We start from the raw sequence: 16,412 nt of genomic DNA on the forward strand, positions 1-16,412 counted from the left end.
TCTATAACTGAGCCACTTTTATGCACAGCAGAAACTAATACAACATTGTAATCAAATATACTTTGGCCGCCTGATGCGAAGAGCTGACTCATTGGAAAAGGCCCTGATGCTGGGAAAGACTGAGGGCGGGAGGAGAAGGGAACGACAGAGGATGAGATGGTTGGATGGCATCCCTGACTCAATGAGCATGAGTTTGGGTAAACTCTGGGAGCTGGTATTGAACAAGGAGGCCTGGCATGCTGCAGTCCATGGGGTTGCAGAGTCGGACATGACTGAGTGACTGAACTGAACTGAACTGAAACTTTAATTAAAAACAAATAAAGTATAAGAAGAAATCTATAATTCGAGTTTTAATGAAATTTGTGTTCATTACTAAAATGCCTAAATCATAAAGAGCTCATGGATATGCCATTTTACCTATGGAAACTGGCTCAATGGTATAATGTGTTTGTCACTGGAACTTTGTTAAATAAACAAACACATAATTATTATTTTTTTTTTACTTAATGAGGAAATTTAAGAGAGGTTAAAAAGGGATGAATGCTGAAAGTTCTGTTGATAATTTCAGACTGGGACTCACCCTCTCTGTGCCTCAGTTTGCTCATCTATAAAATGACAGTCCTCCCAGCGCCCACTGTCTAGGCGATTAAGTGAATCAGCACAGGTAAAGACGGTACTTAGGATTATAGTGCCTGGCACACACCAGGCGCTCAATTAATGCCTGCCATTACTATTATTGTTACTGACCTAGCCATTGTGAGAGAGAAGAGCTACATTACTTAAAAGAAAGAGGAGAGTATTAACTGATGAATTTTTATTTATGTTAGAAAAACAAACTTAACCAATAAGTATGCCTTCTTACTTAGAGAAACTTTAAGGCTGTTAAATTTGAATGTGTCAAGATTTATTCACTGATTGCAATTCATTCATTCTAATCCCAGTATCCTGCACTTATCACAGTCAGAGATTTATATCTAATTATCTGAAGAACGTTTGTCTCTCCCTCCACTTTATGAAGTCTGGAGACAGAGACGGTCTCTCTTGATCTGCCAGATTACTAGTCCCTGCCATCTATCTGGGGTCTCACAAAGGTTGAATGGAAAAAGAAGCAAATGAAGGACAGTTCTTTGCAATAAGGACAGGAAGAAGAACAGAACTTTCAGGATGGATGAGATGCCTGGTGCTGAGAAGCATGTTGGTAAAGAGGACAGTTGGGGGATGTCCTTCCCTTGGAGGGGGGCCTCCTCTCATTCAGAGGCTAGCAAGTCAGCTCTTCCCAGGAGAGCTCAGGACTCTGACCCACAGGGGCTGGCCAAGTGGGCCCAGGAGGGGGTCACCTTCTCAGCTCGTCCACCTGGACCTCACCACCTTGGTGGTGGTTTAGTCTCTAAGTTATCCGACTCTGCGACCCCATGGGCTTTAGCCTGCCAGCTCCACTGTCCATGGGATTTTCCAGGCAAGAATACTGGAGGGGGTTGCCATTTCCTTCTCCAGGGGATCTTCCCAACCCAGGGATTGAACCCAGGTCTCCTGCATTGCAGGCAGATTCTTTACCAACTGAGCTACAAGGGGAGCCCCATCACCTAAGTGCCAGGCTATCATCTCCTTCTGGTCCTAGATGCTAGGACCTTCATAGGCAAAAGGACTAACAGTAAGAATAAATGTTCAACCCCTGAATTGTGTGTATCAGCGGAGAAGGGCAGAATCTACTAGCTTCTGAGTCTAATTTAGTGGGCTGAGCAGAAACTTAAAAATTTCAGAAATTTCAAAAAATCAAGGTCACGTCAATTTTACAATAAAAACTGAGTAAAATTGTGACCAAACACGACAAAGTTTCCACTCGTATTTTGTTTGGGCAGCTGTCTCACATGGGAGTATCAGTAGCAATAACAACATTGCGGCCTCAGCTCCATAAAGGGGAAAAAAGATAGGAGCACACTGGCTGAGGATAACAAAAATTTCAAGTTCTTCAAGAAAAATCCCTCAAGGCTCACCAGCGTGCTGCCAGGACCCCGAGGATTCTGATGAACGCTGGGCTGGACTGTGGAGGCCCTGGGGAGGACCCATCCAGACGTGAGGCCCCACATGGAGGACCGATGTGCTGATGGTCACTGCACAGCCCAGAGCAAGTGACAATGAGGACGGAGGGAGGCGAACCCAGTCCCTGCCAGGGGACCACCACCCAGCAACGGAGGCCCGTCCAGGCCACTGCCAAGCTGGCCTAGAAGAGCCCCACACGGCCCCTCCCTCTAACGTGAGTCCTCTGGCTTTTACACACCCCCTCCCTACAAGGTTTCTCTGGTGGCTCAGTTGGTCAAGAATCTGCCTGCAATGCAGGAGACCCTGGTTCAATTCCTGGGTCTGGAAGATCCCCTGGAGAGGGAATAGGCTACCCACTCCAGTGTTCTTGGGCTTCCCTTGTGGCTCAGCTGGTACAGAATCTGCCTGCAGTGTGGGAGATCTGGATTCGATCCCTGGATTGGGAAGATCCCCTGGAGAAGGAAAGGCTACCCACTCCAGTATTTTGGCCTGGAGAATTCCATGGACTGTATAGGCCATGGGGTGGCAAAGAGTCGGACACAACTGAGCGACTTTCACTTTCCCTACAATGCACTCTCCCACAGCAGCCAAAATAAACTTTAAAAACTTGTTCATCAGTTCACGTTTACACCTCCAATACTTTTAATGCCCTCCCATTCCATTTTGAATAAAACCTGGCCTCCTAAATGTAACCTACAAAGCCCAGTGGGGTCCCTGCTTCCTTCTCCACTTCCTCACATGCCACGTCCCCCTCGTCATCTTCTCTCAGTGGCCGTGGGCTTCCACCAGGAACTAGAGAACACCTGGGTCTCTCTTGTGTTGTGGCCTTTGTGCTAGCAGGATTCCCTGCCTGGATCTTGCAAAGCCAGCTTCTTTTTCATTCTTCATCCAAACTTCAGTATCATTGCCTCATTGATGAACCCGCCCTTCAGAGGCATTTCTCCCCTCCTCTAATGTTATTCTGTGACAGAATATTCCATTCTTTATCTCTTTCATAGTAACTAAAGGATTCTAATTCTTTTGCTTGTTCACTCATCTGGATCCTCCACAAGAATGGAAGCTTCCAAAGACAGGAATTATGCCCCTCTTAGTCAGCACTGTCTGGGACAGAGACTGCAACCTAATGGGCTTCCAATAAATATTTGTTGAATGAGTGAACAAGCAACCAGAGGGCACAGACTGAAGCATTTATATAAAAAGTATAAGGATATAAAGGTATGGAGGGCCGTCGCCCTCTGGGTTATAACAGAAACATCATGTATCCAGTTTTTATAATATTCCTGAAAACTGGCCCAGAAAGATATTAAGCCACTTTGGTAATTAACATCAGCCATAATGACGACCCTGTATGCAAGAGAGGAAAAAAGACACAGCTGTGTATAACGGACTTTTGGACTCAGAGGGAGAGGGAGAGGGTGGGATGATTTGGGAGAATGGCATTCTAACATGTATACTATCATGTAAGAATTGAATCGCCAGTCTATGTCTGACACAGGATACAGCATGCTTGGGGCTGGTGCATGGGGATGACCCACAGAGATGTTATGGGGAGGGAGGTGGGAGGGGGGTTCATGTTTGGGAACACATGTAAGAATTAAAGATTTTAAAATTAAAAAAAAAAAACAGTTTGAACATCTGGAAAAAACATAAAAAAAAAATAAAGTTAAAAAAAAAAATTAACATCAGCCATGATCTCCATAGGTTTTAGCACTATCTGAGCTATACATGTAGCTTACTTGCTGTCTTATCATCCCTAGCTTTATTCCGTGCACTTTTGCCCTTTGCCCTTAATCCTTAAAAACTAGACTACAGACATAAATAGAGAAAAGGGAGGGAGGGAAAAATATTACTACAAAAAGTCTGTTGGTAAGGTAAATGGTGCTGGTAGTCATTAAAATGTTAATAATTAAAAGATCAAACACTTGGTTGACAAAGAGTTGTGAGACTCAGCTTAAACGTGAGTGATTTATTGGAGGCAGGGCTACGGCTGTACTACCAAGAGGGCTTAGATAAACTTTTTATAATTTGGCAGGCAACACAATGTTCTAACTCATCTTTCCAGATGTGCGACATTTTGGAGCTTGATTATAATATGCTATAAATAAAATTACTCACCCTGTCTGCCAGCTGGGGAAGAAGAACAAAAGAAGTTGGGTTATTATTTGGTAGGAGAACAGCGTTCTGTATTGTGTAAGAAATCATGGCAACCGAGACTCTCCTTTATGACCTTTTTGTAGACGACTCAACAAATCAAGGCCACAAATAGTGTTTGCAGATATGCAGACAGATCAAGCATCTTGGTCAGAGCACAGGTCCTTCCACAAAGAAACAGGGCTGGAGGCTCGGGAGAGCCATAAGTCAGCAGCAGGCAGCCAGCTGTCAGACGAAAAGGCTCTCTGCCTGGGAGGGGACAGCACATTGCAGAGGGAGGCACCGAATTTGGAAAGTTAAAAGGTCTTAACCCCATTTCACTCTAAATTTCCCCATGTAGGTATCTGTAGCTATTGATTACATATAGGTACACATATGTATATGTAAACACCCTCGATAGATATACTCATAAGTAAATGAAGCTTTCTCTAGGGATTTGTGTTGAAAACAGAATTTCTGGGACACAGAGTATCATACATCTTCAACTTCAATAGGTGTTGCCAAATTACTCTCTGATGTGGGTTTCCCTAGCGGGTCAGTTGGTAAAGAATCCGCCTGCAAGGCAGGAGACCCAGGTTCGATCCCTGGGTCGGGAAGATCCCTTGAGAAGGGAATGGCTACCCACTCCAGTGTTCTTGCCTGGAGAATCCCATGGACAGAGGAGCCTGGGGGGCTACAGTCCGTGGGGGTCAAAAAAGAGTCGGATGCGACTGAGTGACTAACACACACAAATGGAGCTTAAACTTTAGGGCCACGCTGTCCAATAAGAAAGCCACTAGTCTCACCTGACTATTGACATTTGAATTAATTTAAATTAAATGAGATCATTAGTTAGCTTTTCACTTGCACTAACCATCCATCAAGGCTCAAATGCCCCTGTGGCTAGTGGCTGCATGTTTGACAGTGCAGTGGGCACTTCCCATCATTGCAGAAAGTTCTGGGCAGTGCTGTTGCCAACCTCTCACCCAAGGGGCCCCTGGCAAGGCCTTGAGAAGGGCCCAGCCATGTGTTCACATGACCACATACTTTTATAACAGGCAGAAGTCATTGGCTGTGATTTCCCTTCTTGTTCTAAATGATACTTCTGAAGCAGTTTTGTACCTCGTTTTGGATTTATAATTCTGTATTAAATCGCTCACATTTTGAAAGCTCAGATCTCATCACACTTGGGTCTACCCTGGAGTCAATATAGGTCACATGGCTCCAACGTCAGAAAGCCCACTCTGTTAATCCAGCCTCAAAGCAAGCAATCTTCATGAGCCAATGCATAGATGTGATGCCCAGAATGGATGGTTTCATTCCGCTACAAGGCAGAGTTAAGATCAGCACTGCATTCAAAGCTTTGGAAAGTCTGTCTTTGAGACCCATACTCTCTCCAGAAATGGGATCTTAATTTGTCTGTTTTCTCCCCCCAGATACCTTGAGGGAACTGTGACATTTTTTTCAGTCCTAACGTTTATCTAGGAAGTCATTTGTAGGTGAACATTAAGCAACCAAGTCTCATCTTGTCCATGGCATTCCTTTGATGATGCTAACACGTGTTTTGATAGAAGAGGCTGCTCTAAGGGTCTCAAAGCAAATTCAAAAGCGCCTTTGCCAAATCAAAACCCATTTCTTGCTGCTAAAACTTTGAAAGTAAAGAAAATACAGGCAGACTGGGTAATTTTAGAAGCAAATGAGTCTAATTCAAGGCAGTCAAGCACGCCTTCTCAGGGAATGATAAACAAACGTCAGAGTTCCCACGTGCCAGGATACCTCCTTGCCACGGCTGGCTCTTTCACAGCAGCTGAGTTTGATCCTTAGCTGTTGTCAAGGGTTAATAATTTTATAAAGTTTAATGTGACTCCTTACTGGTTGATTTCACCATCAGGAGAGGTCTGAGCTCATATCTTCATTTTTCCCTGATTAAAAGCACTAGCTATATCCTTTCTTAGTGTTGGGACGCGTTTCAGTAGGCATGCTGGCCGCCAGAGAGGGAGTTAATAGACATCAGTCTATGCCGCCTCCAAATACACACAGTGACATTGCTAATTTTAAGAAACTGTCTGGTAACCAGTCTCAATTTTAAGTGCAGAATTTGCCGCTTTTCTTCTATGAATGCTGACACCCCAGGTGATCTTCCTAAGCGCGGTACTTACGACTATGGTCCCGCACGTACTGGATGAGCTCACATGTCTGTAGTTCAAAAAATAAAACAGAATGGATTAACCAACAGACTCCAGGTCCTGCAAGTTGAGAAATACGTAAATGTCACGGGACGCTCAGGCTCTGTTGGAGTCAGCAGATACGTACAGAGAATGAAGCCAATCCCTTGGCCCCTTTCACACCCTGGGGAAACAGAAAGAGTGTGGTTTCAGGGTTTTGGAAGCACATCGCAGGAGCCAGAAAATGCATCAACATTACTCTAAGAAAAAGATAGCTTCTTAACCTTTTTATTTCTCACCAAGAGGGAGGAAAAAACTCCCCGTAGGATACTCATCACCAGATTAATGATAACATTCTAAGGGGAGGAAACTGTACGAAGTGAACCTCCAGGGGCCACTGTCCTCTGCTGTATCTCTGGACGATAAGGGTCGTCCAGAAGATGAAGACGGAGCTGGCAATGAGGCACTGGCCCCAGAGTTTGGAGCAGATCCTGGGGCTAGAACTAGGTAAGGCTGAGCCATCTCCTGTGCCGGTGCCTTAACGCAGAGGTATCGAGTTCCCCAAACGTTTTGCCTTGGCCACTGGGCAGCCGCTGAGCAGAGCCTGAATCTGTGCCCATCATCGGCTGGATGACAAACAGACTAGACAGGCCAAATGCCTGGAAAGGTAATCCGCACTGTCTCCCAAAAATGAATATATATATATTTGTATATATATATGTACATGGCCATATATATGTATCTGATCATATATATATACGTATATGTATATGAACATATCTGTCTATCTGGGCAGGGGATAGAAAGAACAAAGTGGAATTATTTTGTATTTCATCTGTTCAGTCTCAAGTTGGAACAGGAAGAGTCTGGCTGAGCTCAAAGAGACAGGGAAAAATGTGACGGCGCCCCACCCAAACTCCTCAAGAAAATAAGTTCCATGTGAATGAGCTGTTGGTAACTTATTCACTATTTGTTAATTTCCTCTCCCTTTCTTTCATTCACCGATCACTGACTGTGAGAAAAAAGGCAAGGATTGGTCAGATATATAAAATTCACTGATCATTGAGAAACCTCATTCTAGATGAAATAAGAAATCTCTTTTTGCTTCCTTCCTCGGTTTCCCCCACCACCCGAGAAATGGCAACTGCTATTTAATTAGCATTTTTTTCTCTCGTCTCCCTGAGGACATTGAAGGTGGAAAAGTGGTGGAAACCATTGCCAAGCTGCAAACACAGAAAGCACACACATTTGGATAATGAAGACTTCGGGCACTGACTTTTTATCTGGAAAAGGAGTTGATGTGATTGACGGGTTTTTTATTTACCTTGCGTCCAGGAGGTCCCAGCTCCCCAGGGGATCCTGGTTCTCCGGGAAGCCCAGCAGATACCTTAAAGCAGAATTTATTTACCTTAAAATTATACATATATGTTTGTGTGCTGTGTGGGGGTTTAACATTTCAAAAGCAATACACTTTCACTTTAGAAAACAGATTCCCAAAAAGCACACAGAAGGAAAAACATCCTCAGCAACCTCTTCTCCCCCAGATAATACTTGCTGAGATTTTGTGGTTTCTTATTCTAGTCTTTTACTTATTTATCCTTTTGGTGTTAATCTATATATATCTTTATATATATATATTTAGATTAAAATCATGGTCTTTATTTTTAATTCTGAAGAGTATTTTTTAAAAGCAATTTTAGGTTCAGAAAACAAATTAAGAAGTTACAGACATTTCCTCTATATATCCTGATCCTTCACACTCCTAGATGCCCGCATTACTAGCATCCCCCACCCGAGTGGTACATTTGTTACAACTGATGAACTTACATTGACATCATAATCGCCCAAAGTTCACAGTTTACATTAGAGTTCATATCTGGTATTTTACATCCCATCTTAATATATTTATATACTTTTTATTGCTGCCTTTTATACTAAACATGTATTTCTGGACATTTTCATATAACTAAACATTCTTTCACAAAAATCGCCCTTCACGGCTGCCATGCTGCTGCTGCTGCTAAGTCGCTTCAGTCGTGTCTGACTGTGCGACCCCATGGATGGCAGCCCACCAGGCTCCTCTGTCCCTGAGATTCTCCAGGCAAGAACACTGGAGTGGCTTGCCATTGCCTTCTCCATCATGGCTGCCATAGTATTCTATTTAATGACTATACTATGATTTATTTAATCAGTCCCTTACTATTGGCATTTAAGTTTGCTGTTGTTGCAATAAGCATGCCACTATAAAGTCATATGTGCAATTCTGATTATTTCCTTAAGAAAGATTGCTAGAACTAGAATTGCTGGGTCAAGGGAGAAACTTTTATCTAAATGAATTTTTATCTCAATTTATTTGAATTTAGTAGGTGACTAAACTAACAAACACGTGAAAACAACAACAACAACAAAAAACTCAGAAAAGCAAAAATTTAAATATAAAAACCCTTGAAAGAACCACCAGATAGCATAGAACACCTACCTGGAAATATTTGTAGTAAAATGGGGAATGGCAGCAGCAAATAAAAACAACAGTTGTTGACTACTTACTTTCTGTGTGTGCATTCAACAATATAATTTATCATAAAGAAAGCTAGAATTTAGTTTAAAAATTAGGACAGTATTTCTTTGTTCATTCATAATGTCATGAGATGTACAAGCTTTATGAGAGTGAAAAACAAGGTTGTTTAAAATCAACTTAATCTGTAAAAGCATTGCCTATGAAATAGCAAATAATCACTAAATGGCCTTTGTGTCTTCCAATGATCTGCACAGCATGCTGGGTTGAGTGAAAAAGCAAAACAAAATGCAGCCTTACTATTTTATTTAGAAGATGTAGATTAATCTCCAGGGGAAAAAAAGGTATATTGGACATAACTGTTTACTTTTGATCCTTCCAGTGTTTTACCAAAATAATACTAAACAAACTTTTTTTTTGTAAAGACAAAAAATAACAAACATGGGGGGAATGAGAAATGAGACAATAGCCTTCAAACTGAAAAGCATTAAATGACTTAGAGCTGAAAAAGCTGAAGCCTAGGCCAGCAGCAGGGAAAGCCAAGGGGCTGAGTGTTCTATGATGCATTCTCAGAAAGTACCTCTAGAAGTGGGGGTGAAGGAGAGAGGGCAAATAAGGCAGCTTGGTTGGGGAATCTCCGAGCTTCCTCCCCGTTCTCAACAGTTGAATCGAATGTCCCTTCTTTCTCCTTAATGACAAAGGTAAAACTGAGATGGCTACACACCAGGAAACCCAGGCAGAATTGAAGGTTGGTGGTACGGTCCAGAAAGCAAGGCAATCAAGTGAAGCTGTGGAATAGATGTGAGACCCCAAGAAAGCTGGGGCTCCCAGAAAGCTGGCAGCCAGACCTTCACCCTTAGGTGGAAGATTGAAAGAATCTTTTCAGGGGAATCTGACTAGACAGAGAAGAAAGACCCCAAGACGCTAATCTCAGATATTTGCTAAGTAGCAACTCAGTCAATCACTCTTCAGGGAAACTTGTAGTTGACGAGCCCCATTCATTTCCTTGGGGCTTCCAGGTAGATTTTGCATCCTCAACTCTTCAATAGAGAGACCCGTGAGCCACAGAGAGTAGGGCAGGAAAAAACACTGCTGGGAACAGGCTATGTTGGGCAAAGGAGACTTCAAAAGCACTAATTCATGTCCTCAGAGAGATGGGATGTTTCAACCATGAAACAAAAATAGGATAGTTTAAAAAAGAATATTCAGGCAACGACAACAACAAAAAATGAGTGCTCGAAAATTAAACTGTGAGAGAAGCGTTGTAAGATAAAGTCAAAGAAATCTCCCAGAAAATAGAGCAACAAGACAGCTTTTAGAGAAATAGGAGCTACATGGCAGATAAGTTGCCAGTTTTTCATACTAAGCCTTGTGAAATTAGTTGACTCTCTAAACCAGTGGTCCTTAACTGGCGGGAAGTCTGTGTCCCTCAGCTCTGACTCCTGTGGGGACATTTAACAATGTCTGGGGATATTTTTGGCTGCCATGATTGAGAGGGGGCGGGGGTGGGTAATGCTGACTCTTGAGGGTAGAGGCCAGGGGCCCTGCTAAACATCCTGCGATGCAAGGAACAACCCCCACAACGATTAGCCAGCCGAAAATGTCGGTGGTGCTGTGACTAAGGAACCCTGCCTTGAAGGGTGTGCACGTGTAAAGTTGATAAAAAGTATAAATACAAACATACCTTTATACTCCAAACAAGGCAGGTTAAAAATTATGGCAGATTCAAAAAAGCAAATGCTTCAGCTGGGGTGAAAAAAGGTAACGATTTAGAAAACTTAAATTAGGAATGTAATCATTCCAAGAGAACTAAAGAGATACTCAGAACTTTATTACCAAAACCCTCCAATGAAAACTTGGAAGTTTTTCCGTGTCTAAACTTTAAACTCAAAAATACAAGTTGTAGAAAAAGGCAGCTTGGCAGGTGAAATAAACAAGTTGAAGATAGTGATAAATTGTCTAACGTGGGGCAAAAAATGAAGTAACCAAAGGCCAAGAGAAAAAGATTATATATTCCTCATCAGCTTTTTTTTTTTTTTAGTGATGACTATGTCACTGGGCAGTAAGAGAACCCAAGAAACTGCTGGCTGTATTTGCACGCCTCTAGTGTTCAAGGGGAAACTACCTCATTAAGACGTCAAGGGAAAAGATGCAGTTGTATTTCAATGCAGATGACATCTAGATTAACTTGAAGGCCTTTTCCAATTATCTTTCTTTTATCAGTCTTTTTTCTGTTTCTTTTGAGAGCAAAAGTGTTAAGGGACAGTCAACCAAAAACATACATAAGGAAAAGAATTCCAGCCAGGAAACAGGCCTCTTGGGAAAAGCAGGATGGAGGGAAAGAAGTTTCTTTACCTCCTACCCCTAAAGCCCTCATGAATAGTCTCGTCGCATACAGGTTTCGCTGTACTTTGTAGGAGAAAACAGATTAGGGTCAAACTATGGTGACAAAACTGAAAAGCTGCCTCAAGTAACAGCTTTTTTTTTTCATCAGACTTTGTGTTTTTCTTATCCAGAAATTGACATGGTATCAAGATCTATTTACCTGATTGGAGTTGTTCTGATGAAAAGAGATAAAGTCTCAGGAGATGACTGTCATAAGATTGTGTCTTTTATAAAGTGACCATCTCACTTTTGCAATGTATGGTAAATAGAGTCAGCAAAGGCAAAAGCCACTGTTAGCCCACGAGAACCCGAGGCAAGCTCGAGTTGCAGATGCTTCTGAGGGTACGGGAGATGGGTGGTTATTCTGAGTGGTCCAAAGCTTTAGGCACTGTCTTACATGATAAATGAAAACTTTCTCAGAGAGCTCAAGAGGCACTTTCCTGAGCTAAACTGGGAGAGGATCACCTCCTTAAAGTAGTTAGACAAGATCTTAACGAGGGAGACAAGACGCCAATGGGCAGTATGTTACATGAGGTCTGCTGAGGGGCTAGGGTTAAATGGATCATATTTGGTGGTGCAAACACTGTTTTGGACCACAAGGATTCCTTAAGAAAAAAAATGCACAACTTATTTCCAGTTTTAAGAATGGTACCTTATCAGTCAGATCAGGTGAACCTGGTCACTAAGAGCCAATAGTTCATTGCCTTATTGCTGGCAAAGAAGGAGCCAAATATCCATTTTCCTGCCCCAAGTTTGCCTGAACCAAACTACACATTTTACAAGCTTTTGGGACCAAGTGACAACTCAAACGACTCTAAGAGGCTGAGAAAGGACTTCCCATGGTAGTTGAGGTTGTAAGGCTTTTACGATCAACGAAACTCACCGTCTTGCCTCTAGCGCCCTTGGGTCCAGTTTGTCCTGGGCTACCAGGGTCTCCGACCTCACCCTAAATAAGTTCAGAAAAATAAAACAAAACGGCTAGTAAAACCAAAGAGGTATATCTCAGTGTGTTTTTATACTGTTCCAATATGAAGACATTTTTTACATATATTTTTATCTTTCATGGCCTTCTGTGAAGCGTCTTTGCCCTGATAACCCCATTTTCTGATTCTCAGCACACCCCCCTGGAGCCTCACTGTTTTATTTCTCTGTCTCTCCAGATGGAACACAGCCTCCTTGGAGATACGGACTGTGCTTTTCGCTTTGTCCCCTGATCCTATCACAGGAGCTGGCATTTACTGAGCTCAGTCAGTGTTTCAAGTCGGAGTGGAAGCCTTAATGAAGTGGACAGCACGGCTAAACTTATTACCCGAAGGTGACTTAAAAACACGTTAGGAGAATGGAGGCAAGCGAGATCAGGTAATTTTGGTTTTTCTCACATTTTACTTCCCTTTGGGCAAAGAAGAAAATACATATGGTAGAGGGGGAGGAGGACATGTGAGGAGAAAAATATGGATGATTTCTTCCTTGTGAATTAAAAAGCTAGAAATAAAAGATGATTTTTAAAAGCCTGCTTCTTTCTTTTCCCCTTGCTCCAAAAAGGTTTCTTTTTATTCATTTATAATTAATTTTTCTTCTGTTGTCCTATAACACATTTCACAAACGCAGGAGCATCTCTGATCTCTAGTTAGCATGAAGTACACGGTACCTTAGGTCCGATTTCTCCAGGGAATCCTTCTTGCCCCTATAATTGAGAAAATTAATACATGCACATATCACTGGCGTAGGTGTATATTGACTTTAATTTTGCCTGCTGCCTTATTTATTTTAAATGCCTCTGAACCAATAAAGGGCCAAAGTAAACTGTACTGCATGGTCTGAGACACTGACTCCAGTCTCTAAATTAAACTATTGACTGGTCTCACCAAAGCATCATGACAACCTAAGATCAATGGGTAAAATGCACACTTTAGCTCTCCTTCAAATGTAGACATTCAGCAGGAGCGCTGGTGATCTGACTGCATATTTCTGAAACAGTCTTCTTAAACTGGATTTCAACTTTGAGGGAAAAATTGGGGACGCCTGCAGACTAAATTTGATCGTTTGTTTTCTGGTACTCTGTTTGCCTTACTTTGGCCACGGGCTACAGTTGAAATGTAGGATAATCCTAACGATGAAAAAAATATTTTATTTAAGATAATGTTTGTTTTCTGATCATTAAAAGCAATATCTCCTCAAATATATTTAAAATAATAAAAAGACAGAAAGAAGAAAATTCACCCAAATTTCACTTCCCAGAACCATTACTATAAATATTTTGCCATATTTTATTTAATCTTTTTAAAATGCATTTTAGCGCAGTTAGGATACATGGTTTTTTTTTGTATTATTACCTTTTGATTTTTACTTGACATTGTCACCTAAGTTCTATCTATTATGTATAAAAACATTCACATTCATTTTATTTTATTTATTTATTTATTTTTTTTACATTCATTTTAAAGAGTGGCTAATATTTCAGTGGGTTCGCTAGTGGCTCAGATGGTAAACAAGCTGCCTGCAATGCAGGAGACTCAGGTTCGATCTCTGGATCAGGAAGATCCCCTAGAGAAGGGAATGGCTACTCACTCCAGTATTCTTGCCTGGAGAATTCCATGGACAGAGGAGCCTGGAGGGTCGCAGTTCATGGGGCTGCAGCTGAGCTTAGTCACAACTGAGCAACCAGCACTTTCACTATTCCAGGGCTGCCGCTGCTGCTGCTGCTGCTGCTGCTGCTGCTGCTGCTGAGTCGCTTCAGTCGTGTCCGACTCTGTGCGACCCCAGAGACGGCAGCCCCCCAGGCTCCCCCACCTCTGGGATTCTCCAGGCAAGATTAGCTACGTAATAGTTCCACCTTTACCAAATACTAAGGCTACTTTCAATAAAAATTTCACTGGAAATCCTTCATTCATTAGGGTTTTTTAAAAAGAAATTTTAGCTTTGGGGGGTTTGTTTATCCTTCTAGACAGCCTCTTACATCCTTCTCATTGGGATTTCACTTGAAATTACATGGATCCTTATAATATTTTAGACTTTGCAACAAGTATTTGGTATGTCTCCAATTATTGAAACTTTATATCCCAGTGATTTTTGTAATAGGTCTTGAATATTTTTGTAGAAAGGATATTTTAAACTATATTATGTTTCTATGGATGTTACTATGATTTCTAAGTAGTTATTTTTGGTATATAGCAATCACTGCTTTTGGTAAAGTTATCTGTCTTACTTCCAGCACTTAAGTATTCAGTGACAATGTTAAGTTATAATTCTGATATAAAGTTATGAGCTTTAATTTTAAAATTACTGCTTGGCCCATTGCATTTGGAAAGGCCCTGTAGAACTCCTTACAAATGGTTAGAGTAAACATATTCAGAGGACATATTTTGGAATATGTCTATAGTCTCCCTCAGGCTCTAGATTAGATGAAGTGTTCAGGCTGGAACCAGTCAGCCCCTGAATGCGCATCTCTGCAAAGAACTGAAAATTAATTTCAAGTTTCAATTGTTGCATGCCCCTTAAACTATCAGATTTTTCCTACCATATTCTCCATAAGATATCATCAAATAAATGATCAAAATCTGTCTCCAAAGATCTAAGACTACCTTATTCACTCCTTTTTTTCTCTTAAATGTGGCCAAAAAAAGCAACAACAAAATTGAAAGTGACCACTTTCAGTCTACGTGTCTTACCTTTGCCCCTTTGCTTCCGACGCTCCCGTAACCTGGGTCGCCGTCATCACCCTGTAAGAAGCAGCAAACATTTACAAACATCCCCAGCTGCAGATGGAGACGGGCTTCTTCACAAGAGAATTAGACAGCCAGTTTTTTGTTTTGCTTAGGAAAAATTAAGCAGCAGGATTCTCCCTCGGGGACAGGCCACTGACACAGTAGCACTAAAAGGAACTCTCAATAGCAAATGCAGAAAGGCACAGTCACTTAGTCTCACTTGTCTCATCAAAAGGGAAAAATAATAATTACACCTGCTCATCATGTCCTGAGAATGAAATGAGAAAATTTCAGGTGTATAATAATCTTAATGAAAGAAGGTAGGAGTGTTATCTCTCCTGGATAACATTTGTATTTATATAGAGATATACCTTATATCTGAAGCATTTCGGTTTGCTGGATAAAAGAACGATCTCCTAAGTGTCTGGGTATTGGCTGCTGCTGGATCCTTGCACAGGCCTTAGTGAGAAGCTCCTAGCATGGGTGGAAGGGTGGACTGGGTTTCCCATGAAGGGGTTTGGATGAGACGAAAGAGTGGAAGCAGGTTGGAGAATGTCAACCACAGGCTTTGTCCCTTTTGTCATTTGGCTTTAAGAGCACCCTTGCCCAGGATGCTTGGTACCTGGGAAGTTGTCACTTCGGAAAAGCTGGCCAAGACAAAGATGAAATCTCAATTTCTAGAAAGTTCTACAGCTACATTAGGCTGTTATCATCATCACACTCTTTGGAGAACCTCTCTAAAGACTTTAGAGAACCACTCTAAAGACTTTAGAGAACCTCTCTAAAGACTTTAGAGAACTACTCTAAAGACTTTAGAGACTCATAGTGAGAGAAAGTGAAGGGCCCTTCTACTCACATCAAGAGATACCTATTGAGCTAAAAAGAGTTCAAGAGCCAGATCAAAAGTAGAAATAAAATGCAAACCGGCAAGCCCCGAGGACCCCGAAGGCCAATGGCTCCCTTTATCCCCAGATCGCCAGGTTCTCCCTGTCAAACAGAAAAATGACATGTGTCTTTATTAGGTTGCTTTTGCAAAGGACATTAGAAATGATGGCACTAAGACAAGAATTTTCAATTGCATCCATGACCATGGGTTTGTGGCTGGCACTGAGTTTGTAAGCCATTCAAGAGGCGCTGCTGGTGGTGAGTTAAGTCTCTTCCATTGATAAATGAAGCCCTGGCAAGTGTGAGATACTGTTTGGTACAAGTTGCCATCTTAGCAACTCGGGGCCATGAGCCGCACCCTTGGAAATGTCTTACCATGAGTCAAAGAGGAGGCTTTGGATGGTTTTAAAAAGTAACAAAGCTGTTCTCTGTGAGGAGCCATACAAACGGTCTGGATGCCGCAGAAACAGCTGACTTATTAATCGAGTTTTAATCGAGATAACCCAGATAGCACAACATGACTGGCAAGAGTTTCTGACTTCTGACTAGCAGCACGTCTACTGTGGGTTATGAATCAGTCTCAGCCTC

General features: G+C 41.9%; 1 protein-coding gene across 1 annotated transcript in view; it reads right to left on the minus strand.

Annotated features, from left to right (window-relative positions):
• The window catches only part of COL6A6 (collagen type VI alpha 6 chain), a 120,239-nt gene that overhangs the window by 26,729 nt on the left and 77,098 nt on the right, over positions 1-16,412 (minus strand). The window contains exons 24-31 of the mRNA XM_068989240.1: positions 15,864-15,926; positions 14,904-14,954; positions 12,884-12,919; positions 12,119-12,181; positions 7,660-7,722; positions 6,484-6,519; positions 6,330-6,366; positions 4,156-4,167 (exon numbers count right to left, since the gene is read on the minus strand). Coding sequence (XP_068845341.1) covers positions 4,156-4,167; positions 6,330-6,366; positions 6,484-6,519; positions 7,660-7,722; positions 12,119-12,181; positions 12,884-12,919; positions 14,904-14,954; positions 15,864-15,926 — 361 coding nt within the window. The remainder of the gene's footprint in view (positions 1-4,155; positions 4,168-6,329; positions 6,367-6,483; positions 6,520-7,659; positions 7,723-12,118; positions 12,182-12,883; positions 12,920-14,903; positions 14,955-15,863; positions 15,927-16,412) is intronic.

This window comes from Capricornis sumatraensis, chromosome 1, assembly GCF_032405125.1.
Source record: "Capricornis sumatraensis isolate serow.1 chromosome 1, serow.2, whole genome shotgun sequence".
Taxonomy (NCBI): Eukaryota; Metazoa; Chordata; class Mammalia; order Artiodactyla; family Bovidae; genus Capricornis; species Capricornis sumatraensis.